At 39.1% G+C, this 25,354-nt stretch overlaps 1 protein-coding gene across 1 annotated transcript in view; it reads left to right on the forward strand.

Annotated features, from left to right (window-relative positions):
• Positions 1-657: 657 nt before the first annotated feature.
• The window catches only part of slc6a3 (solute carrier family 6 member 3), a 29,156-nt gene continuing 4,459 nt past the window's right edge, over positions 658-25,354 (forward strand). Inside the window, exons 1-11 of the mRNA XM_041793841.1 lie at positions 658-744; positions 4,308-4,518; positions 7,782-7,913; positions 9,999-10,215; positions 14,699-14,837; positions 15,897-16,031; positions 19,042-19,145; positions 21,826-21,950; positions 22,664-22,776; positions 22,864-22,992; positions 23,154-23,253. Of these exons, the coding sequence (XP_041649775.1) occupies positions 658-744; positions 4,308-4,518; positions 7,782-7,913; positions 9,999-10,215; positions 14,699-14,837; positions 15,897-16,031; positions 19,042-19,145; positions 21,826-21,950; positions 22,664-22,776; positions 22,864-22,992; positions 23,154-23,253 (1,492 nt within the window). The remainder of the gene's footprint in view (positions 745-4,307; positions 4,519-7,781; positions 7,914-9,998; positions 10,216-14,698; positions 14,838-15,896; positions 16,032-19,041; positions 19,146-21,825; positions 21,951-22,663; positions 22,777-22,863; positions 22,993-23,153; positions 23,254-25,354) is intronic.

The following is a 25,354-nucleotide window of genomic DNA, read 5'->3' on the forward strand; positions in this document are numbered from 1 at the left end:
TCAGGTTTATTTCTATTTTGAAGAAACCCATAATGCTACAGTTTCAAAATGAAGAATTCTAAACACAAAAGTCTGATCCAAAGTGTCCTATGAACGTGTTATGATTGGACAAGGTCAGTAGACACTGGACCAGATCTGTGAGCAAAATGGCGATCAACAAGTGTGAAATGAAAAGAGCATGCTACGATGGCCATTTAGAGACACTCCTCCACACCCTCTTTTACCCTCAGCATGTATCCCATTGCTCAGGGTTCCTTTTCTCCAACCCATGTTTGTTTTTTAATTTTTTTTTCACCTATATAACTTTAAATGTCGACTTCTACATGTATTACATTTCTGCAGCTTAAAATTTTTGTGCTTAAAGAAAACTGATTGAATGCATTTCTTGTAACAAGTGAGGCTCAGTGTGTGAATATGCCAGTAGAGTAATTTTTTAAAACTAAAGCCCATAAATAGAATTGTCATTTGCTTTTTTTTTTTTTTTTTTTTTTTTTGCAGAATTTGTGTTTGGCTGTATTTGCAGGTACCCAAACAGAGGATATTAAAAGTCTCTACCCATGTTTCGTTTTCACTCTGCAGCAGACTCTTCACCTCCACCTCACTTCCTTCCTTTCCCACAACCGCTGGTATTTTTTCCAGAAAGTTGTGAACCTCTCCATGCTAACAGACAGAGTCCCTGTCGGCCTGATGTCCTCAGTTGTAGCCCCAGAAAAACCCACCTCCAACACCATGGGCCCCAAAGAGGTCAGTGCAGTTCTGACACAATCACGGTCGGGTCAATGATATGCCATTCATTTGGATTAAGGAAACCTAATTGCATCACCGCATGGTGCAAGTTCTTTAATTAAGAGCATTTCTCTCTTAAATGGTCTGTCATGTTCAATTTATGAGGACACAGAAAGCTTGGGTGGAAAAGACACAATAATTGTAACAAGAGCAACACTTTGGGAAAGCAAAAATTTCAACCCTTAGAAGTCCACATGCTATTTTTACAGTTTTGCTGGTACTTTTCTCTTAACAATATAAACCACTCAGAAAATGTTTACCATGTTCATGTTTGGCATCATATTTTCATCACAACCTCTAACCTACTGTATTAGATAAAGCAGTGCTTTTCAAACATTTTTTTGCCTAAGGCACACCTAAGATCAAGCCAAAATCTCAAGGCACACCATCTTCATATCACTGTAAAATGGCCTTTTGAACAGGCCTTGCAGTGTCTTTAGTGGATGTATAGTTCATTTATCATGCGTAGTTGTTTGAATTCACAACGCACTGCTAGATATGCCTTTGCTTAACCATTTGGGAGCTAATGAATTACACAAATAGAAGCTAAAAATGCATGTTTTTTCTGCCATATCCACCTTATTCACAGTTGTTGATTGAATGGAGAAAATCCAAAACCTTTTGTAACTGTTATTTGTAATTTTTACACCAGATTATCAAGAATACATATGTTGCACTCTAAATATATCTATGACAGAGTCTATGAGAAATACAGTGGAAAAATTTAAGCTTTTTTGAGATTTCCAACTTTGGAAATTTTGATACTTTCTGACATGTTTTAGTCTTATAGTCACAATTGTCATCTTGATCAGTGACAGAATAAAAAAACAAAACACATGAAAAAGTAGCCTTTATCATTTTGTCTTAATGCACCAGTGTGCGTTAAGACAAAATGATTTTTTAAAGAGTATGTGTATATATACAGTGCTTAACAAATTTATTAGACCACCACCCAAAGTAAGGTTTATGCCACAGCTGCCCTAAATTAACAGCATTGGTAGAAATTGGTAAAACCAAAATTATTTTGTATGTTTCTGCAATGGTTAATACACTAATATGTAGAAGCTCCTTAACCCAAATGATATTTTTAATGCTAAAATATAATTATTATTGTTATCCATGAATTTTCAAATTTACCGATTTACAAAAAAACTGAAAAAAATAGTAAAGCACATTATTATTTCGTGATTAATATCTCAAATTATAGTTATTTACTTGCATTCCTGAACAGAAAAATTAGTTTTAGTGGTTGAATGTTATGCTTGATTCATTTTTGACTTTTCAGAGAGGCCCAGTGAGCCGGCTCAAATTTGGGTATAAAAAGGTGAATTCAGTTTGAAATTCCTCATTCCTGTTCAAAATGGTAAAACGTGGAGAGCTCACTGAAAATGAAAGAGTCCGCATTAAAGCACTTCATGATGCTGGATGGTCTCTGAGACAGGTGGTCTAATAAATAAATTTGTTAAGCACTGTATATATATATATATATATATATATATATATATATATATATATATAATTTTTTTTTTTAAATTTTTTTAACTTTTTTTTTTTTTTTTTTTTTTTTTTACACAGAATACATTTGTATCTATGGCTTTTCTTTTTCTTTTCTTTTTTTTTTTTTTTTTTGTCCACTAAACCAGTGGTTCTCTCCTGCTGGGTCGGTACCCAAGTGAGTCAGTGAGCCCTTTCCAGTGGAACGCGAATGGGTTCCTGGTAACAAGAACACCAAAATGTCCTTGTTAGATGAGATGGGATGAAATGAGAATAAAATAAGACCATATGAGATGAGATAAGATATACTTTATTGTCCAGAAGTAAACTTGTTTTGGGCTAAAAGTGCCAAGTACAGCTGCACACAAACAACACACAAGCCAAACACATATTGCACAGTGTTGAATATTGTGCACAACCCTTAAGGCGCATAATAAAAGGGAAATGCAATACAAATAATTAAAATACAATAAATAAAACTAAGTAAGCAAGACACAAATTAAACCTTAAGTAAAATAAATATAAGTTAAAAACAAAAGCTATGGGTGATATCTGCTTTTCAGCAGAGGGATGTTATGACTGTGACTGTTTAAAAGTGTTATAGATGAGGTGATGAATGAGAGTTTTATTTTGTGACCGCTGGCTCTGAAACATTTTCCTGGTGGTAGGAGTTTATTTTTCTTGGTGCAGGATGTGTGTTGGGTCATTGAGGATGTTGTGTGCCAGTTTTATTACTTTTCCATCATTGAAGAGCCAAATAACAATTATGTCCAATGATTTTATTGCAATTTTCACTTGTGTCACAGAGGAGGAAATGATCAACTGCCAGAAGGGGGTGCTGTGACAAAGTGATGATAATGATGAATGCGTGTATTCACAGTCAAAGTGTGATCATTCCTGTGAAGTTTGGTGATGACTGCCATAAGCACTCAGTTGTATAGAAATAAAAATAGTTGGCACACTTCAAAAAAATATGGAAAAAAGTTTTTCCAAATTTGGGCCCCATTCACAGCCCTGCCCTATGGTGAAAACTCACAGATACCACAACTTTAGATGTCAATCTTGTCTAGAATAAGCACAAAAAATTAGGATACAACCCAAGGAAATCTGTTGGAGGATATCTTTCAGAAGTGACAACAGTGATGCAGCCCAAAACAGCCAAAAAACTGCCAAATTTGACCTGTAACTGTTTGTAGTGTGTTTCCTGTATATTTTAGAGGATGGTCCCAAGAGACTTTTTATTTCATCTAGACCTGATACATATATGTACTGATTCTCATGCATATTGGTCTTTCCCAGTCCTTTATCTCACTCTTGGGGTCCCTGGGGAGGCTCTGTGCAATGGACTGCACAATTCCACAGAACACAAAAATTTCCATTGGGGGACAATTTTATGGACGGTTTTGGGACTTTTTGGGCAAGTTAAGACCTCCAAAACAAGCAGTGAAGTGTCGTAAACATAATATCTAAGAAGACCTACAGATACAATAGGGTCCTCATTCTGAGGTCAGTGCTTGGGCCCTAATTATATTACATTGGTTGCATTTTGACAGAAACAATGATTAGCAGATTGTAAACAAATAAGAGATTTTTTTCTTTTACAAAAATGGCACAGTCGGCTAAAGTTGTGAAGGAAATGCCAGTGCCAGTCATGTATTGTATGGAACCCCATATATAAAATCAAATTTTCAAATGATCATATTTCCTGCTTTAATTGACCTATTGCTATCAAATAAACCATAAGAGAGCTTAAAAATGCACCTTCCACACAATGTGATTGCAATGCAGAATGTGGCTTTAATTTCTCGCAATCATTTGACAAATATAACGCATGATGATGTCACAGCTGTGTGGTCATGGACAAAAAGATTGGTGCATTAACCTTAAAGAAATTAAGGTGAATTTTACTGGTTCACATGTGTGATGCCATGAGGTAATTTTAAAAATGCAGTCTCAGGCTTATAATCAATTCTCTAATAAATATTTCCTGGTCTTTTATTTCTACTCTGTGATTCTAACTCTTTTAGGTGGAGTTGATCTTGGTGAAGGAGCAGAATGGTGTTCAGTTCACCTCGACCAACTTGGTGGCTCCCGCTTCTTCTGAGCTCAACCCCAACGAGGAGGAGGAGAGGGAGACCTGGGGCAAGAAAATCGACTTTCTCCTGTCTGTGATAGGATTTGCAGTGGATCTTGCCAATGTGTGGAGATTCCCATACCTCTGCTACAAGAATGGAGGAGGTGAGCAGGGCTGCTTTCAGTCTATCTAATCTTTAACAAAAGAAAGGAAATAAAAGAGTAAAAGAGGGGGAGTTTGGCTTTTATGTAATTAAAAAGGAAGGAAATAAGGTCTAGCTGTGAAGTATTTGAGCATTTTGAGTGAAAAGAAAAAGACAGTGGATGAGATAGAGCATGTAAAAAAGGGAAAGACAGAGCAAGAATATATTTACACTCTTGTACACTCTATTTCTGCCTATACACATTTTGCATGCCTACAAGTGTGTGTATTGGTTGTATTGCACATGTATGCAGATGACATTGTTTTTGTACTACATTTCATGTGTGTTTTAGCTGGCTGTTATTTGAGATTTTTTTTAGCACTTCACAGAGATCAAAATAGGAGAAAAACCAGCACAGCTGCTCTGAATAGATTAGCACCAACAATCACTGCCACTAATTATGGCTGTTTAACATAGAGCTTTCATTACGTTTAAGAGCCGTCAGCAATACCGTAGAGATAGTCAAGGCTGACTGTGTGTCACTGATTCCAGTTTGTTTTTGTAGTATAATCATTTTATCCATGGAATCTTACTATGCTTTAAATTGATCACTCACCATTGGATAAAAGACAAATGTTGAAATCACAACCTATAAAATTTCTTGTTTACCTGCAGTTGCAGTTAGTTTCTAATTTTGTGCCCCTTCCATGTTTTTACTCAACCCAAACTTTTGTATAAGCATGTTTGTATTCACAGATTTTTCTCTGTCTGATCATGTACCACATCCATTTGTGTGCGCATGAACTTTCCATGAACTTTGCATCAGGTGTCAATCAAACCTACTCTAAAAAAGTACCTATAAAGTTTCACAAAGTCGTGAACTGTTATGGTGACAGATGACACCCCTCTGCTTGGCATTTCGTCTCTGTGGGCTTTCACCATCAACCGTGACATGTAATAATTTGCATTAAGTGTCAAGCAAGATAATAAAATCAAGGGTGAGGTGTCAGTAAGCTGACAGTGAATGCTGCTCTTTACTCAATCACCTTTTAGACATGAATTAGGTTTACATAATTATGCTCTAAAAGGATACACAAATTCACTTAATTATAAAACTTAGATTTTCTCTAATTGATGTGGAATAAAAACTCCCTATTTCATGGAAAAATACACTTAACCAGTCTTCTGTTATCATGTCTGAGGGTGATGTGACTGAGTCTGTTTGAACACTCTGGATTATTTATCAAACAACTTGTGAAAAGTTAAAGTTGTAGATGGGGTTTAAATTCTGAAACAAGTCTTGCATTTCTTTTGCTGAGGGTAAAAGGCAGAGTGAAGTTGACAGGTGGATTGGTGCAGTGTCAGCAGTAATGCAGGTGTTGTGCTGGACCATGGTGGTGGAGAAGGAGCTGAGGGAGCTTACCAATCGATCTACTTCCCAACCCTCACCCATGGTCATGAACTCTGGGTAAGATAGATAGATAGATAGATAGATAGATAGATAGATAGATAGATAGATGTACTTTATTGATCCCAAACTGGGAAATTTTGGTGTTAAAGCAGCTCGAAATCAACATGTAAACAGCAGAAGAAAATATAATACACAGTAAATAAACAGTAAGGTGTGCATTTAAAGTGCAAGTACAATTGTGAAACACAGAGCAAATTTTACAACCAGAAAGAGTACTGGCTAATAAGTGGAAAGACTGTGCAAGATGAAGATGTGCAATAAAAACAGGGCAAGAAGATGGCGGCATTTAAGGAAGCGGACGGTCAGGGTGGCAGCTCTCTGCTTGACAGAGGTGAACTGTTATAGAGAGTTATTGCCTTGGGTAGGAAAGATTTTTTGTATCTGTCCTTGTGGCAGTGGAGCTGCACCAGTCTGTTTGAGAAAGTACTCCGTTGTCTGTCCAGCATCCATGGTCCATGGATAGTCTCACCTGTGGCCTGATGTGGGTCAAGACCAGCCTCTCCAGCACCTTCATCACATGTGATGTGAGAGCGACCGGCCGGTAGTCCTTGAGGTCAGATGGGGTCGTCTTCTTGGGTACCGGTATAAGGCAGGATGTCTTCCACAGTACTGGTATCCTCTCCTGGCACAGGCTCAGGTTGAAGAGATGTTGAATAACAGGAGACAGCTGGCTGGAACAAGTCTTCAGAACCCTGGAGCTAATGCCGTCAGGGCCTGGAGCCTTGCAGAGGTGGAGTCTTTCCAGCTGTCTCTTAACCTGGCCAGAGTTTACAGTCATGTGGGGGAGGGAGCAGCACACCTCAATGGGGGGACTGCACTCCAGTGGTGGGGATGGGGATCACAGAAATGATTGTTCTCTGCAGGATGGCTAGGCTCAGCCTTTGAGATAGGGTAAGGAGTTCAGGCATCCAGAGAGAACTAGGAGTATAAATGCTACTTCTTCACAATTGGAAGGAACCAGTTGAGGTGGTTCAGGTGTCCGATCAGGATGCCTCCTGGGCCCTCCCTTTGGAGATCTTCCGGGCATGTCTGGCTGGTAGGAGACCTTGGGGTAGACTTAGAATGCGCTGGAGGGATTATAATTCCTGTCTAGTCTGGGGGACCAACTCTGGATCCCCAAGAGGGAGTTGGAAAGTGTAACAGGGGAGAGGGATGTCTGGGTTAACTTGCTTAGCCTGTTACCCTACTTGGCCTCAGATAAGTGGAAGAAGATGGAATGATGCACTTTTATGCATCTAAACAACTATGGGGCTGTTTCATCTATGCATGCATCTGTTCAAAGCCTTACATTTTTGGTACTTAATACCATGGATCAATAAGGTCCTTCACTTATATAGAGACCCTCTTTATGTGACTATTGTCCATTAATTGGTAGATATACACTTAATGCCTCCCAGTGGCCAATGCCCCGTTTTTACTGATGGATAGAAACCATGTATATTCTACAGGTCAAGAAATAGGTGAAGATGCGGGCAACTGAGGAATGTAGCATGGTTCAGGAGTTGAAAAGACATACGTATTTCAGCCAGTCAAAATTTTTTTTTTTTTGTTAACTAACCGTTTGTATCTTATTACGCCATCTACTTTTTAACTTAAATGTTTATTTTATTTTATTTTTATTTAAACTTTGTTTAACCAGATAAAAAACCCATTGAGATCGAGATCTCTTTTACAAGTGTGCTAATTTAGTTCAGACTGTAATCCGACAGCAGTATTTTACTGGTTGCCCTTTAAAGAGTTAAATAAATCTAAATAGATACATTTCCTTTCCACTATATAGCTCTTGAAACTAATATACCTATGTGTGTGTGCAGGTGCGTTCCTGGTGCCATACCTGTTCTTCATGGTGATAGCAGGAATGCCTCTCTTCTACATGGAGCTGGCTCTGGGACAGTATAACAGAGAGGGGGCAGCAGGGGTCTGGAAGATCTGCCCCCTATTTAAAGGTAAGAGGGGGCACACTTTATGCCACACACTTCAACAAGCCCACACTGATGAATATGCACATCTTTGGCACCTGCCTGTTATGAAGTATGACTTGTACCTACGTCTGTCCCTTTGTCCGTCTGCCTACATGCCTGTCTCTCTGCCTGATAGTAATCTTTCTTTAATATGTACATGTCTCTCTGTCTGCTTGTCTGCCTACATGCCTGTCTGTCCACATGCCAGTATCTTTTGTCTGACTGTCTCTGCGTGGAGCAGCGACAGGCATTGTTTATCCTCCGCACATCAGGTTCTGATGGCACTCAGATGGAAAGCAAATGAAAATTGGGCTTTTAGACTCTTGTCCTGATTGTCCAAATTCTTCTGTCAGATAGTGGCGTAGAACAGCGGCTGACACTTGGGTACTTTTCAACACATCAATAAGCAAAGTGTAGTTTAGAAAGATGCCATCCAAACTAATGGGGAGACAAACACTGAAATGCTTCCATGAACAGAAAAAACACTTTGTTTAGTTAAACTTTTTATGCTTTCACACAGCTTCTAAGTCAGCCTTGTACATATTCTCTCCATTGTTTATATCAAACTAATTTGGATTTCACATAAATCCATACTTGAAAGCCAACTCTGCAACATAAATACAACCTCAAACAACATTATTCAAATCAGACCATCTGTTGCTTCAAGATTTGATGACATACTGCCGTCTTTTGTTGCATCATGCCCTTGCTGGTCTGAAGGTGGCCCACAGCGCGACTGTGATCCTTCATGTGTGTCTAAGCCCCCTGTCTGCTAGGGACCACACTGGGTAGGATGACGCTCTAATCACACACTTCACCCTCTCGCTGTCTCTCAGCAGGGGAATAACTGTAATTATTCAAACATACACATACACATGGCCATATTGACAGTAATTATTCTGATCAACAAGCTGGTTTCCTCTCAAGATCAATGCATTCAAGGAAAATGACAGAGAGAGGGGGAGATGGTTGAGATGGAGAGATAGCATGGCTACATGGTGCGCTAACAAAAGGCATCAATGCCTGTACAAATATCACATCCACATTACAAAGAGATCAATAAGGCTCAGTTGTGGTCATGCTTCTAAGCAAAGGTTAACAATTAGATTCAGCCTTAGAAGAGTGGTCAGGGTTTCAGATTTACAGAAAGGGCAGATAGGTTGCTAACAAAAACACGTCAAGAGGGAAGGTTGGAAGTTGTTAGGCTTGAAGGCTACTGGGCTCACAATGGGATAAATTCTACTTAAAGGTGGTGAATTTTCACTGTGCAGTAAAGCAATAGATAAGTTTGTATCATTTAGGGAATGTACGTCAATTCTTAAAATGTTATCATACTATAAACAGTCAACAGAACCTTTTTCTGCTGAAATCAGCCCATATTATGTTTTATTTCACCAAAGGCTTGATTTTAGGTCTGCTGCTTTTCTCCATTTATTTATTCCCCTTCATTTAAATCATTTGTAAGCACAGGGCCAAATTCACAAGAGGATTGGATGCTTTTTGAGGCCACCACATTTATGCCAAAAAAGAAAAATATCATTGAATTCTCAATGTACTGTACGTCTGCAAGAGGATAAACTCCCCCCAATTACTCTAAAAACCAAAATGTCTCTTTGTGCACAAGCACTGTCTACACATATTTAGAGACGATTCCCATTTGACTAATTGTAAGACTACTGCTACCGACTGGCTGGACCTCTGTTGAATTTGGTCAGTCACTTTAAAGTGGGTGAATATGAAGTCACTTATTTCACAATACATGTTTCATTTAATTAATGAACACTAGTTTTTAGACATCTGTTTTCACTTTAACATTAAAGAGTTTTTTGTAACTCTTTTGGGCAAAAAAGCCAAACTATATCGACAGTGATTGATTTATAAAGTCAATAGAAGAATTAAACATATGGTACTGTACATCCCTGATTGACATACTTGCATTAGTCAAAGTCGTCCTCATGGGGCGGATATCTCCGCTTGTTCATGAAGTGTGCACAGCTGATCTACTGTTTTATCTCCCATAAAGCTGTCTTTAAACGTCTATAAATATTAACCAATGTCTTCCTTCTACAGGTGTAGGCTTTACGGTGATCCTCATTTCCCTCTACGTTGGTTTCTACTACAATGTCATCATCTCCTGGGCGATGTTCTACCTGTTCTCGTCTTTCACTGGCGAGCTACCTTGGGTCCACTGCAACAACACCTGGAACAGTGCAAACTGCTCTGAATGGGCCACCAACAGCTCAGCCAATGAGACACAAAAGTCCACCCCTGCTCAGGAGTACTTTGAGTAAGTCTGACCAAACTACGGCTCAACCACTCATCTGTTCAAACATGGTTGTCGATATACAGTTATTTTCTGTTCTACTTAAAAATATATCAATAATACTTAGATTTATTATTAAATGCTTAGCCTGACCATGTTATTGAAAATTCAGTTAAATGAATTAAAACAAAAAAGTAGCTTAACATAACAAGTATGCACATTTTAAGACTTTTAAGGAGAGCTACAACAACAAACACTATATAGACAAAAGTATTTGGCCATTACACTTTCAGGGGTTGTAATCAGCAGAGTGTTAGCAACTTTTACGCACCATGCTTCGTAGCAGTCGTTGACCTGCTCTGTGATTGTACATGGTCCTCTGCTTTGTGGCTGAGTTGCTGTTGTACCTTAACCCTTCCACTTTCTAATAACATCACTTACAGCTGACTGTGGAATATCAAGCAGGGAGGAAATTTCAAAAACCATTTCTTGCAAAGGTGGCATCCATCACAGTACCACACTTGAAACTACTGAGAACTTCAGAACGACCTGTGGCAACGGTCGTCTGATTGAAACACCTGAATTCAATAATCAACAGGTGTGGCCAGACTTTTGTGCATATAGTCCAACCAAAGAAATTCAGAGTAGTTGTATTCATTATTTTATCCTTAATCAGTAAAATGGCTTCAGCTTGAAATATTGTTTTGAAAACTACATGTAGCTGTACTGTCAGTTGCATTGCTTGTGAACATAAAATCTCATGGACACTTGTAGGGATTTTTTACAAACTTTGCACAAATGTTCGCTATAACTCAGGGATGAACTGAATCAGTTTTGGAGGACAAAGGGCCTCATCCTAATCCTTACTTTTATTTCTAGCAATCACACTACTACAGAAACCAGCCCAGCCCTTCTTCTTGACCCACCGCTGTACCTAAACAGTTTGGAAGCTGTGTGTCTGCCAGAGACTTGTAACCTCCGGGTTATTTGTTAGGGAAATTTCCAGTATTTCTGGCATTTGTAATACTTCAGATATTCTATTTCAAGGCTAAGACCAAGATGTACTGTCAGGAGTGGAGACTCCAGGTGTCTCTCCCCCTCTCCTGGGTTGATAGTCTAAACTCACCAGCTTGAGTTAGATGAAATGCCGTTCATGCCTATAGTCAAGGTTGTTTCCTCATGGCTTGTGTGTCTGTGAATCTTAGACAGAGACAGTTTGGCTCCAGTACGTCTTAGGACTGGAGGTCACTCAGTGGAGTCGGTAGACTCGTATTTAGAGTTATGATCAAGGTTAAGGTTGCCGAAGATGTATAAGAAACTTCATTAGAAATCTGGCTTCAACCTCACACTGTGTTGATGTCACTGTTTCTCTGGCCAGGAATAGTAAACAGCTCAGCTTAAGCCATCTGAGTCTCCTGTGTCTTCTTCTCATCTAAGTTTTTGATGATTAATGGAAGAGGTCTTTATCATTATAGTTCTAGTTCAATATTATAACTCTCATTAAATTCTTTGAACCTACCAAAAAAAAAAAAAAATAAAACTTTTAAAATATCTCGTGTCTTATAAAAACATATCTGATGTAAGTTTTGTATCCGTGTATCAAATATACATTCTGAATAAATAAAATAAAATAAGGCTGAGTTGCACCAACCACGCTTTTCCAAAACTAGAATTCCAGTAAAGAATCTTCAATGTTGCTATGCATTCATATTGAGCCTTCAAAATAACTTTATATATCTGAAGTTATGGTACAATACACAACATGAACATCAGGTGTGTTTTCTAGAGTATGGCTGCATTTATCTCATGCAGCCTTCTGTCGCCTGAAGATTAGCAGGTGTCTCCTTCCCAACAAGTGAAGGGGATGGTCTGTTGTGACAGCTGAGACATGTCAGCCACACAGCTGAATAGGCAGTGTGCTATTTACATGGAACCACCTGCAGACAATTTGACCACATCAGCTGAACACTGACTGATCGTATTCAGTCTTGTCTGTACCTGATATTATCTGAATCAAGTTGTAATTAGTGATATACTAACACTTCATCTAGTTCAGCTATACTGAAGTGAAAGTACACTCTTAGATCTGCTGTTAGTTCTTGTGCCTTTGCAGGTTGTCATAATGTTTGAGGTCTTTGTTATTTATCCTAAGGCAATATTTTACATCGTTTGCAACAGATGTAGAAACTTATTGTGTAGCCAGATTTCCTTGAGGCATCCTACATGTCGTGTGTCACTGGTGAAGTCCAGGTACTCAGCTTCCAACAAAGCCAGGTGTTGATTTTAAAGCCAATCAAGCTCAAGACCAAAAATCTGTTAATGCAGTGAATAATAATGATATTTAGGTAAGCTGGAGCATCTCAGATTGGTGTTCTCAGAACTCAGCCATATGCAGTTTAAAGACACCCGTGATTACTTCTTTCAGCTCCATCTTGATGTGGGCTGTCAGGCATCTTTGTCTTTGGCTTAGTCCCCCTTTCTATGTAGTAGAACTTAAAATGTGTCTTGGTTAAAGTCCAGGAGGTTGTATAGTTGCTTGCATGCACACTTACCAAGAAAAAAAAAAAGTGGAAGAGCAGGAAGCCCTCTGTCACAGTTAGAAAAAAAAAATCTGAGGGCGAACAGGAGATTTTAGATAAAACACAGACATGTATTACAAGAGAACATAAATAACAAATCAGATGTTGCCTATTTTTAAAGCATTGTTGCCTGAGGGCCTGAAAATCAAAAACATCTAATATTGACCTTTGGCCTTGTCCCTTGCTCACAGAGGTTTCTCCAGATTTTCTGAATCTTTCGATATGCTTATGTTCTGTGGAGTCTTTGCAGTTTTACATTTGTGAACACTTTTCTGAAATAGTTTCACCATTTATAGATGAAGTTTTTCACTGATTGGTGAACCTCTGCCCATCTTCACTTCTCTGCCTCTCCAAAATGCTCTTAAACATATTGATAAATGTGTTGACATTGTTTTCACTCACTTATATGTCTTATCCAGGCCTGCCCAAAGAATTTGCTGGGCACTTGATAAACCCAGTGTATGGGAACTCCCCAGTTGTGATTTATAGATTATATCAATCTGTGCTGGGTCAGCGACATAAGTGATAGTGACCTGGCTAACAGTTACCTAATTGTGGAGCTAAAACATGTGTCACACTGTTACTAGTTCTAGTGTTCAAATTACTTACTGGTGCCAGTTTTTAACCCTTATTCATCACTGTTTCCACACATTTTGTGCCACATTTTTTCCATTTTGTCAATTTTTGCCCCTTTTTACCAACTTTTGCCACGTCCCCTATTTCAACCTGCTTATCTTTCTTTTTTAAACCTTGTCACTACTTTACATGCCCATTTTGCTACTTTTTAGCAACCATTAAACCATTCTTTCCACTTTCCCCCTAATTTCTGGTGCTACTTTTACTCATTCTTGACACCTTAAACCGATCTTTTCCACTTTTAACCACTTTACACCATTTTCTCTCCATGCTTTACCCCTCTTTGCCTCTCTGAGCCACTTTTGCCACTTTTAACCATTTTTCATTGTTTTTTGTACTTTGCACAATTTTTTCTGCCTTTTTGTCCACATTTAATGATTGTATTTTTTTTTTTTTCTTTTTGCCAAATTTCAAGTTTTGCCTCTTTTCACCATCAATCCATCATTTTTTTCTTAAAGTTGTCTCAGTTCCTTCTACTTTTAGCTCTGGCATCCTGACAGTTGTGCATATCATAGATAGCTTAGCTGTTAAGTCTGACATTACTCTCCTAAATGTTTGGCTCAGTGTGCTCATCTACATTGTTAAAATGACCCAAAAGGTAACTTTGTTTTTAGAAAAAGGATTTTCATTTTGAGAAGGCTATACTGTTCTACAGCATTAATAAATACAATTCATTTTACACATTTTGACAATAGTGGTTATTATCACAGCCTAACTTTAATATGGACCATGATTTTGCTGACCTCCATGGACCCCCCATTTGGCTGGGCCCCAGGAAGCACTCCCCTTTGTCCCTCCTTATGGCCAGCCTTGATATTACCACATCATCATGTTAGAGGTTACATTTTTGGGTTTGCATATGGTAGACTTTTAGAGGCTGCTGTTGATTTTGATCAAAGATGAATCTTTTTTCTCTGCTACATTCTGTATATGTAGAAATTGTATTTTCTGAAATAATCTCATCCTGCTTAGTCTTTAAAGTCAAATGTCTCATTTTTAGTGGGTCTTTGCTGTCAAAATTGTGAACAAAGGCTTTTTTGACAGCGTTCTATAAGTCAGAAATCTGCAACATATCCTGCAGCAAGGTTTTTCGGACATTAAATGTAACCATGTAGAAACACTGTCTATTCACCGCTGGCCTTTTAAAAGTCATTCAGAAGCTTCAGTATTAATGCACTCATTTCATAAGCAGCTTTAAGTCAGGTCTTAAAATGTGTGGTGCCATGTACAAGACATTATGATGGTCACTTTGCTGGTTTTATGGTTCTTAACAGAATATTCTTCTCTCTTAGGCGAGGGGTGCTTAACATCCAGGACAGTAGAGGTATTGATGATCTGGGACCTCCACGCTGGCAGCTGACTTCTTGTCTGGCTGTTGTGATTGTTCTGCTCTACTTCAGTCTCTGGAAGGGGGTGAAGACCTCTGGAAAGGTAACGGATACATTTCTAAGTGTAAAAAAAAAACAACAAAAAACAAACAAACAAACAAAAAAAACAATATTACTACAATTCTTTCCCAGTTTCATTTAACAAGAATCCTCTAAGCCAGTGTTACTCAAGCCTGCTCAACCAAAGAGCCAACTTGTTGAAAAATACATTCACAAGGGCCACAATCTAAGGGGTGACAAGTGGCAAAAAAAATTAGAGAAAAATCGAATTAAGTTAAAGGTGGCAGAAAATGGTCAAGAAGTAGCAAAACATGGCAAAAATGGGTGATGGGCAAAATAGGCTTTAAATTGCAAAAATGGTCAGTAAGTGGCAAAAACGTAGCAAAAAATATTGAAAAGTAATTAAATTTGCAAAAAATGTGGAAGAAATTGGAAAAAGCAGCAAAGAGTAGCAAAAAACATTAAAAAAAAAGTTGCATTTAATGGCAAAAGGCAGCCCATGGCATATGGGCGAAAATGGCAAAAAAAGGGGGAAGAATTGCAAAGAGCAAAAAGCAGGTAAAAACGGGTGAAAAGTGGCAAAAAGAAGTGTCAGAAATGTGCCAAAAGCAGCAAAAATGGATTGAAAGTGCTAAAAATGGAATACAAGGTCCAAAAATTGCAATGAAGGGTCATAGAAATATACAGACAAAAAAAAAAAACATTGACAATTAAGTTTGAAAATTAAAGCCTACTGTAGAAGTGTTTGAAACAAACTGATTAATGTGACTTGCCATGGATAATTTGTCAGGCCAAAATTTCCATTTTCAAAAGTTTTCCCGGGGGAATAATATACAAACTAAGGCATAAAAGAGCCACATGTGGCTCAAGAGCCTTGTGTTGAATATCACTGCTCTAAGCTTATGAAACTGCATGAAGTAAGTCTGGTATAAGGATATCCTACATCCAGTTCAGCTTAAGCACTTGCATACTGTATAAATGTGTAGATGCATGTAAATCTTTCTGTGTATGCATGCCTTGCTCTCTATGTGTGTGTGTGGGGGGGTTAATCTGTTTGTGTGCATCTGCATGTGTGTATGTGTACCTTGTGCAACCATTTCAGGTTGTGTGGATCACAGCCACCATGCCCTATGTGGTCCTGACTGTCCTGCTGCTCCGAGGAGTCACTCTGCCTGGAGCTATCGATGGCATTAAAGCGTACCTCTCTGTGGACTTCCTGAGACTCTGTGACGCCAAGGTGAGTGTATGACAGGAATGAAGGAGGTCAATATCAAAGTGAGCGTGCAGGGGTTACAAGAGAGGAAGAAACTAAAAGACAGTTTGAAGGAATGCCTGGCATTTTGAACAGGAGTTTTTTTTTTTTTTCATCAAAGTGGAGATGCTAAAACGACTTGATTTGTTTCTTAATGAAACATTGGGCGTTGTACATGATTATTAAGATTTACTCAGTTGATTGATAATGTTGATATTATTATTGTTGTATGTCTGTTACAAAGCAGCAAAAATAACAACAAATAATATTAAGAAATGTTAAGGTGCTTACAGAAAGGAAAAGTTCATTTTTCCTTCTGTCCATCTGGAAAATTACACTCATTTATGCACTTAGTACTTGGTTAGAGCTCCTTTTACACAAATTAATGCATCTATGTGATGTGACATGGAGCCAACAGACTGTGGCAATGCTGGGGTGTAATGAAGCCCAGGTTGCTCTTATATCTCATCTTCCTCCTAACATTTCTCCAGAGATGCTCTATAGGGTTCAGGTAAAGCTAGCTGACTGGCCATTCAAACACAGTAGCCTAATACCATGGTTAGCAAACCAGTTTCTGGTAGTTTTGGTTTCACTGTGGGCAGATGCCAAGTCCTGCTGGAAATGGAAATCCATATCTCCATAAAGCTTCTCAGCAGATGGAGGACTGAAGTGTTGTAACATTTCCTGGTAGATGGCTGACAACATTGACACCGGACTTGATAAAGCGCAGTCGACCAACACCAGCAAATGACATGGCACCTCATAACAGCATTGACTGTGCAAACTGAAAACACTGGACTTCAAGCACCTTGGATTCTGTGCCTGGACTCTGCGACCTTGATTGACAATCCTCTGAAGGCCGAGTTCATCCCTGTTGCTCTTTCACCTTTTCTTAACATACTTTGCCTTCAGTCAGCTTTCCATGAACATGCTTTGATACAGCCTCTGAGAACAGCCTGCTCTTTCAGCAGTGACCTTATGTAGCTTACTCTCCTCGTGGAGGATGACAATGATTGTCTTCTGCTACGTAAAGAGAAGACAGCATGAACACCTAGGTTACATCGGTAAGCTCACAGCTCCTACCATGTATGATAACTCCTTCAGTCTCTCATTATTAATTTTTATGGCCAAGACTGCAAAACAGTGACAGTGTAAAATCAAATACAGTCCATATTTCTTCTTGGCTGTAGTTGATATTAAAGTGTAGTCACATCAGTAATCTATAGGATTCTTCATGGTTGAAACATGCTGACTTTTTAAATTATTTTGCCATTGTCATTAATAATTTTTAGTGCATCCTTTCATGTTTCACGCCTTAAGTGCCTGGTTTCTCCCCTTTCTAGTTTGTGTATAAAGATCTGTGTTATCCATATACAGTGCTGTGAAAAAAAAAGTATTTGCCCCTTTCCTGATTTCTGGTTGTTTTGCATATTTATCACACTTTAATGTTTCAGACCATCAAAAAAAAAAACTTTTATCAAAGATAACCAGAGTAAATACAAAATGCGAATGGCAATTTCAGTCATTAAAGGGGAAAACCATACAAACTCTCCTGGCCCAATGTAGAAAAGCAATTGGCCGTCTTGTTTAAACATGAATTAAACAGAATTAACCACATTTTTGGGAAAGCTAAGTTCAGTTTCACTAGCCCCACCCTGGCCTGATTACTGCCAGACCTGTTTGAAGCTGTAGCACCTGTCTGCCAAAGTGAAGTAGGCTAAAAGATCTCAAAAGGCAACACATCATGCTGCAATATAAAGATACCCAAAAACAGTGGAGAAACAAAGTCATTGACATCTAAAAAGATTGCAAAGCCATTTCTTAGGCTTTGGGACTCCAGGGAACCACAGTAAGAGCCATTATCCACAAATGGAGAAGACTTGGAACAGTGAGGTCTTTTTACATCTGGAGTAAAACTAACACAGCATTTAATCAAAAGAACATCATACAAACAGTCAAACATGGTGGTGGCAGTGTGATGATACGAGACTGCTTTGCTGCTTTAGGACCTGGACTACTTAACAAAATTGATGGAGCCATGAATTCTCCTCTCTGTCAGAAAATTCTGAAGGAGAATGTTTGGCCATCAGTACAGACATCAAGCTCAAGCATACTTGGGTTATGCATCAGAACAATTATCTGTAGCAACAGCAAGTCCACCTCTAAGTGGCTTAAAAACAAAGAAAATGAAGGTTTTGGAGAAGCCTATAGTCAAAGTCCATACTTAGTGTAAGTCTGACTGAGATGCTGTGGCATGACCTTAAACAAGTTGTTCATATTCAAAAAGCCTTCAATGTGTTTGAATGACATCAAAACTGCAAAGATGAGTGGGCCAAAGATACTGATGTGAAAGACTCATTTTCAGTTACTTGCTCGTAGTTGCTGCCACCAATAGTTGCAAAACTAGTCATTAGGTTTAAGGGGAAATTATGTTTTTACACAGGGCCAGATAGATTTGAATGTTTTTGCTCTCATTAAATGAAACCAACATTTAAAAAAATGCATTTTGTATTTGCAGTACTTAATTTTAATTAACTTTATTTCATAATTACAAACATGAGAAAAGCTGAGTCAAACTAAATTTAAGGTAGAATTGTTGGGCACACTAAGCGATTAGAAATAAATGTCAGAACACTTTTTGGCTAAACTGTTGTAATATTTTCTATTAAGTGAATGCTGCAATCACATCCTTTTACTTTGATAAGAGCTGAAGAGCTCAATAAGAAAGCATAAAGGAGTAAAGGATGCAGTTATAGAGGATGAGAGAGAACGCAAGAAGGAGAGCGATCGAGAGATGCATGGCAGCAATGAGAGAATTAGATTAGGTAGATGCATGGAGCAGTAATTTGCAAAATTACCCCCCGTATTCACTAGCGTCTTTCATCTACTGCTGTTGAATGAGTTTCCTGCAATTATCCCTAATAATGGCTTTTTTCCTCTCCTGTGCCTTTTGTTTGCCGCTTCACACAAGTGTGCTTGTTCTGTCGCTCCCCAGGTCTGGATTGAGGCAGCGACACAGATCTGTTTCTCTCTGGGAGTGGGGTTTGGTGTGCTAATCGCCTTTTCCAGCTACAACAAATTTAGCAACAACTGCTACAGGTAAAGACACACAAGGAGAGGCATGGGGTGAAATGCAGCTGGAGATGAGACAGGGAGCTTCCACACACGTAGATACAAATGCATGCACGAGACATAAACAGGTGAATTACAATAACCTTTGAAGCTCCTTGAAACCCGCCATGTCTTTGACATCATGCTGTGCAACAGACAGCCATAACACCAATCAAAACTGCTGCGCTCTTTGAAATCATCAGTGCCCTGCAGGAGGCTTTTATCTCCTCTTTTCCTTTTTTTAATGTTTCTGATAACTGACATTTGACACCATCCACCTTGAGGAGTCTTCCCTTAACATAACACTAAATGGATTAAACCATATTATTCAGCCAGTGTCAGAAAATATCAGACTTTGAATGGTAATGCCAGCTGCAAAATTCTGTACTTGAAAATTGAATCCCCTAACTCTTATTTGTTTTCAAACACCAAGCTTCTCCTCTCATTAAACCTGTACTCTACAATGGCTTTATCCACTTAATATTTTTTTGCAACTGTGATGTTAAACAGCCATGTTTCCACCAAGTGGTTCAGTTTGGCTCAATCCATCCTATCATACTTCTTCGGCAGTACTAAGCATACCTATCTGATCCTGAAAGGTGGAGCTAGACACCTTAGTCCACTGACTGGTCAAAAAGGCAGCAGTAAAGAGAGCCACAAAATGTGCCATGTGCAGATATCCTGTGTATTTCAGGAGATCAGTTTCATTTAACTTTCTGCTTTCTTTTAATTGCGAATAATATCAGATCATCCAAGGGATCACTGGCATAGATAACCTCACAAAGCCAATGGATTGGCTGGATTCCATGTCTGCCATTAGGCAGAACCAACTGGCAAAGCTCCAACCTGGAACACTTGTATCTGGTCTGAAAAAACACGACAGGACCAATAAGCATCATTTGAAGAGAATGAGGCAGTGACTACAGGTGGGGTTAAGTTGTACTACAACCCTGTAAACATGGCTGCCGGCAATGATGCAATTAGCTCAGAAGAGCTGTAGCATCAAGTTTACCAGAAATGAACATTTCTTGATTAAAGAAGTTCAAAGAAGTGCACTGAAAGCTTTTCTTGGTGGAAGTGATGTTTTTCTCCTTCTCTTGACTGGCCTTGGATGAGTTTGGGGGTAATTATGGATATAGTTCAGTAGTACTGGAGGCTGGTAAACAATGGCAGCAGCTGGTGGTTATCAACTCAGATGTAGCTATAGTGACTGTTTTTATCAGAACTGGAAAACATTTATTTATTTAAAGAAGAGCCAAGAACCACACTGAAAACTTTTCTTTGTAAAAAGATGTGCTTCTTCTTCTCCCAACCAGCTGTAGCATGAGATTGTTTCATCGATAGATTGTTTCCACTGAGCAGTCTGTTTCACTTAAGTATGGCACGGTATGAGTTTATCTGTGTTTACCCTCATCAAAAGCTGGAAAGGGACCTAAATGACCGAGTCATACCATTTTTTGCCACCCTTCCCCAGGGGTCCCACGCTTACCTATCAGTCCCAAATGGATACCCCATAGACGATCTCAGAGTTGCAGATCTTCCTGGTGCCTTGCAATCTGGCCTACAATGCTGCCAACCAAGTCTGTGGAAACACAAAGTATTAGGGGGATTAACATACGCAACCATACCAAACTGTACCAATCACACCAGAGCTCACAATATGGGGCTTACTTACCAGAGTTGCACATTACATTATTATATTTTGTTGCTCTGAATTGGCCCAAAATAAATCTGAAAGCAAAATGTTCATCCAATCAACCTCCAAGAATTTTTTGAAAGGTTGTTTTCTTGCAAAATTCTTTGTATGGGCGGTTGCTCAGATGGATGTGAAATATTCCATGCAATGAATATATGAAACAGTATTTCTGGCATGTCAGGTTGCAGAGGGAACTGGATGGCACCACTTGGAGCAAGAAAGTATTTCAGCTAGTTTTTCAAAGGACTTTGCAGAGGGGTTCATGCAGATACCTGAACAGTTCCAGCCCAAATAAATAGCATGCTAAAACATACTTTCCCCCACTGTCCAGTCCCCAAGTGGCCTGCTGCTCCAAGCCCAACGAGGCCTGGACATGGATACATCCACATGTTGTAATATGGCACACTTCACGTGCCTTAGTGAGGTACGGAGCACTCACACCAGTTAAACAAACTGAACCTTTGGGGCTCAAGCTTGTTTGGGAATGGAGCAGATTGTGTAGAGTGTAATGCATCCAATGTCATGCTATGACATAGCTGACACAGCTATTGCCATCTGGTTTACACCCCCGCCTACCTAGTAAGGACAGTTGGCTGTGGAAATCTATGCAAGATCAGAGTTAACTGTACCAAACTTTACATGACCAAACCAGGCCCTTGGTGGAAACGTACCATAACAGACCAGTCAGTCACATAACAAGATACACTGACTACCTGACTGATCTATGAAATCTATTAAGGCTATCTAGACTGTGTTGCTACCACAGTCATTACTGGGCATGTTATCATTTTCACATCAAAGACAGAGAAGAAACCTGGCTGATACACTCCTTAGTGTACTGGTTTGTTAATCAGCCGGTCAGTTACATTAAAACTGACTGTGTGACTGTTGATTAACCAACGAGAAAAAGATGATTTTCTTTAATGTTGTCATTCTTGGCTATTGTTTTCTTATTTGTTCTCATTGATCCAGAGATGCCATCATTACCAGCTCCATCAACTCTTTGACCAGTTTCTTCTCCGGCTTTGTGGTCTTCTCCTTCCTGGGGTACATGTCACACAAGCACAGTGTGGCCCTGGACAAAGTTGCCATTGATGGTAGGGTTTTAAATTGTCTGTAATGTCATGTTTAAATATATGGTGTGGATGTTTGAAGGTGAATAAAATCGGCAAGTTAAGGCTGTGACACAACTTCAGTTTAAATATTCATGTTCAAGCTTACTAACTTCAGTGATTTGGAGCAAACTGAAACAATGTCTGATGACTCAAATTCTTTAAAGCTTTGCGAAATTAATTGCATTTTTTTTAACAAAGATTATCAATGAATGATATGTTTGTCTTTTAAAAAAAGATAGGATTGAGATTCCTCAACAATAATTGCTACCTTTGCTGCTCATTGATACAGTGGTTCTTTTGAGCGCCCCCCATGTGTACCACACAAGCACTGGGGAGAAATGTTTCTTTTTTGCACCTAAACTTTGGAATTCACTGTTGAAATGGCAACCTCTCTCATTTTTTTTCAAAAGTAAGCTGAAGGCCTTATTTTTTAATCTACAGTGATTTTATGGCCCAGGTCTTTATACCGTTTCAGCCGTTAGATTGACTGGTGATCAGACCAGGGTAGGGGTGGAGATTGTTAATTTTTATTCACACTGATACCCTTATAGATACTCCTCAAACTGAAAAGTACCATTGTTTTGTTACATTTTTTTCAGCACATACCCTTAACAATGCTTTTGCATAGCAACATTTCTAAATGCTGTTTTAAGACAATAATGAATGATTTAACTGATTATAACTTTTGTCTTTAGGTGCTGGCTTGGTGTTTATTATTTACCCAGAAGCCATTGCAACACTCCCAGGCTCATCAATATGGGCAGTTATATTCTTCATTATGCTGTTGACGCTGGGCATTGACAGTGCTGTGAGTTTCCATCCACTGTCCACATCTACAATGAATTCAGCTGCCCCTGAATTTGTATCTCATGAACTTTTGAATCTGGTTTTACAGATGGGTGGGATGGAGTCTGTGATCACGGGTCTGTGTGATGAGTTTAAAAGCCTCCACAAGCACAGAGAGCTGTTCACCCTCTTCATTGTTGTCTTCACCTTTCTCATATCACTCTTCTGTGTTACAAATGTAAGTAGCTTACTGATCAGTCAGTGTTACATGATGATCTCATTTGCTCAGTTTTTAGATACTATTACACATTTTTTTCTCTTCTTTTTTCTCTTAGTGTTACCTGCATGCTGAACATAATATAATAAGATGATAACTATACATTTCTCATGTCTCCTCAGGGTGGGATGTATGTGTTCACCTTGCTGGAGTATTTTGCTGCAGGAACATCAATTCTCTTTGGAGTGCTTATTGAAGCCATCGGCATCGCATGGTTTTACGGTGAGAGATCGACAGGAGAGGAAATAGAAACAGATGATTCATTTTGTTATGGTCAGCAAAGCTGATGCTATATTAAGGATTTGATGAGAAATCTGTTGGCTAAGGAGAGCTGTGACTCAATGACACATATTTCCATTAGGTGTTAGGATACTGCTGCAGGAGGGTCTATCCCCAATAATGGTTTTTGCCTCTTCATCTGTGTGCATGTTATTGTGAAGGTTGAGGGTTTTACTGTAGCTGTGGTGGAGTTTGGACAGCTCAAGCATTACCTCTGTGTTCAGCCAGCAGTGGTGAGCCAACACATAAAGCAAATTGCTGCTTGGGAACAAGCTCCCACCATTTGTCATTGACAGGAGTCAGCTGTCTAATAGCTAGGTTGAAGATTGTTGTGGGTGGCAAGTGAAGGCGACAACAAAGTCAATTTCTCTCTCCAGATGTCCAAAGTCAGTCTCTTCACCATTTTTTTGTCTCGTTGCTGTTAAAGGTTGTTTTAATTCAGGTTAAAGTTTGTTGCAGTTTTTTTGTTTTATGAAACACATGAAACTCCTTCTCATTGTTGCTGATTTTTGCAGAAGTCGAGAGAAAATTGTGGGGTCAATGAAAAGTCAAAGGATCCTCCTTTTACTGTGTGTTGCTTGGCTGTGCTTTAAATTAACTTGGTGTAATATGGTGTCCATTTTAGGGCATTCACATGTCTCAGAGTCAAGTCAAGATCTCACATGAAAAATTATCAGCTTCAGAAAAAACCTAATGTCTCAGACTTCAGAAAATGAGGTCTCAGGATAAAATGTGATAGATTTAAAATGATAAGGTCACAGGATAAAAAGCTGACTTCAGATGAAATTAGGTTTAGAAAAATAGGCGTTGATAATTATTGTTTCGAAGCATGACCATTGCACACAATTTATGAGCTCACACTATACGGTCCAATGGTTGTACCCGCTCAGTGGTGTAGGGGTGCTTTCAGGATTGGGCATACTTTTTGGTAACAAAAAACATGAGAGGGTATACTCCATAAACCTGCGTTTATCATGCACTAAACCACTGTGCACAACCTTGGTGCTTACACTGTATGAGTGAAGTCAATGTGAACAAAAATCTGTGGCGTTTCTTTAAAAAGTCTGACATACTTAGGTTGAAGTTGTATCTAGTCATATCCTCACTCCCTCTCCCATCATCTCTCTCTATCACGCACACAAACAGCATCACAATCCGTGTCAGCTGGAGGTCCCCCAGTAGGATTATTTCCTTCTTGTTTATTTCTTTTATTACAGCAGGGGGTGAGGGGGCATAGGAAAGTCATTCCTTCTGTTGCCATAATGATTTAAGATGCTGTCTGACAGTTTACAAAGGAAAAATGCCTTAAAGTTAAGGATTCTGCTCTTGATTCTGCTCCCACTGTGGGAGTGTCATATGTCTTATCACCAAAATATCAAACATGTCAGAACCAGCTGGGAGCAGCTGGTTGGGCTATAGTCAAACCATGGACAGCCGTCCTATCCACCTTGACACAGCACAGCAAACAATGCACCATACGACTTCAAGTCAGCACAACTTCCAAGCGAGTCGTACAACTCAAAATTCGTGGCTGAATCAGATAAAATCTGTACAGTGTACGTCTGGCTTTAGAATTTTTTGTATGAAGTCCAGCACCTTTTTCCTGAGACCTTCTTGTTTGAAACCTGGCATCATTTTTCCTAAGACCTTTTCATATGCTTCATTTTGCAAGACCTTATTGTCGGAGTATGATGCCTTTTTCCTTGAGACCTTTTCAATCAGTCTTTGCTTTAATTTGTATGACTTTGTCTGAGGGGCTGACCTGGGCTAGGCACAAGGACATCCGCACCCTGACTTGATGATTTTTCATCTCAGATCTGACACCTTACTCTGAAACTTTAGGATGTCCTTTGCAGAGACACTGGCTGAATCACCAATCAGAAATGTTCAACACTGCAGCCCTGACCCCCATAGTTCCCCATGGACTTTTGGAAATACTTCGTCCTGCATAGGGACTCTAGAGGGGCTAGATTTTCTACCCAAGAACTAAATTTAGATCCTGTTTCCTGCAGTTGAGTTCCTCAAAAGATTCCTAGCTCTCTGG

The sequence above is a fragment of the Cheilinus undulatus genome, linkage group 8 (assembly GCF_018320785.1).
Source record: "Cheilinus undulatus linkage group 8, ASM1832078v1, whole genome shotgun sequence".
NCBI classification, from domain to species: domain Eukaryota; kingdom Metazoa; phylum Chordata; class Actinopteri; order Labriformes; family Labridae; genus Cheilinus; species Cheilinus undulatus.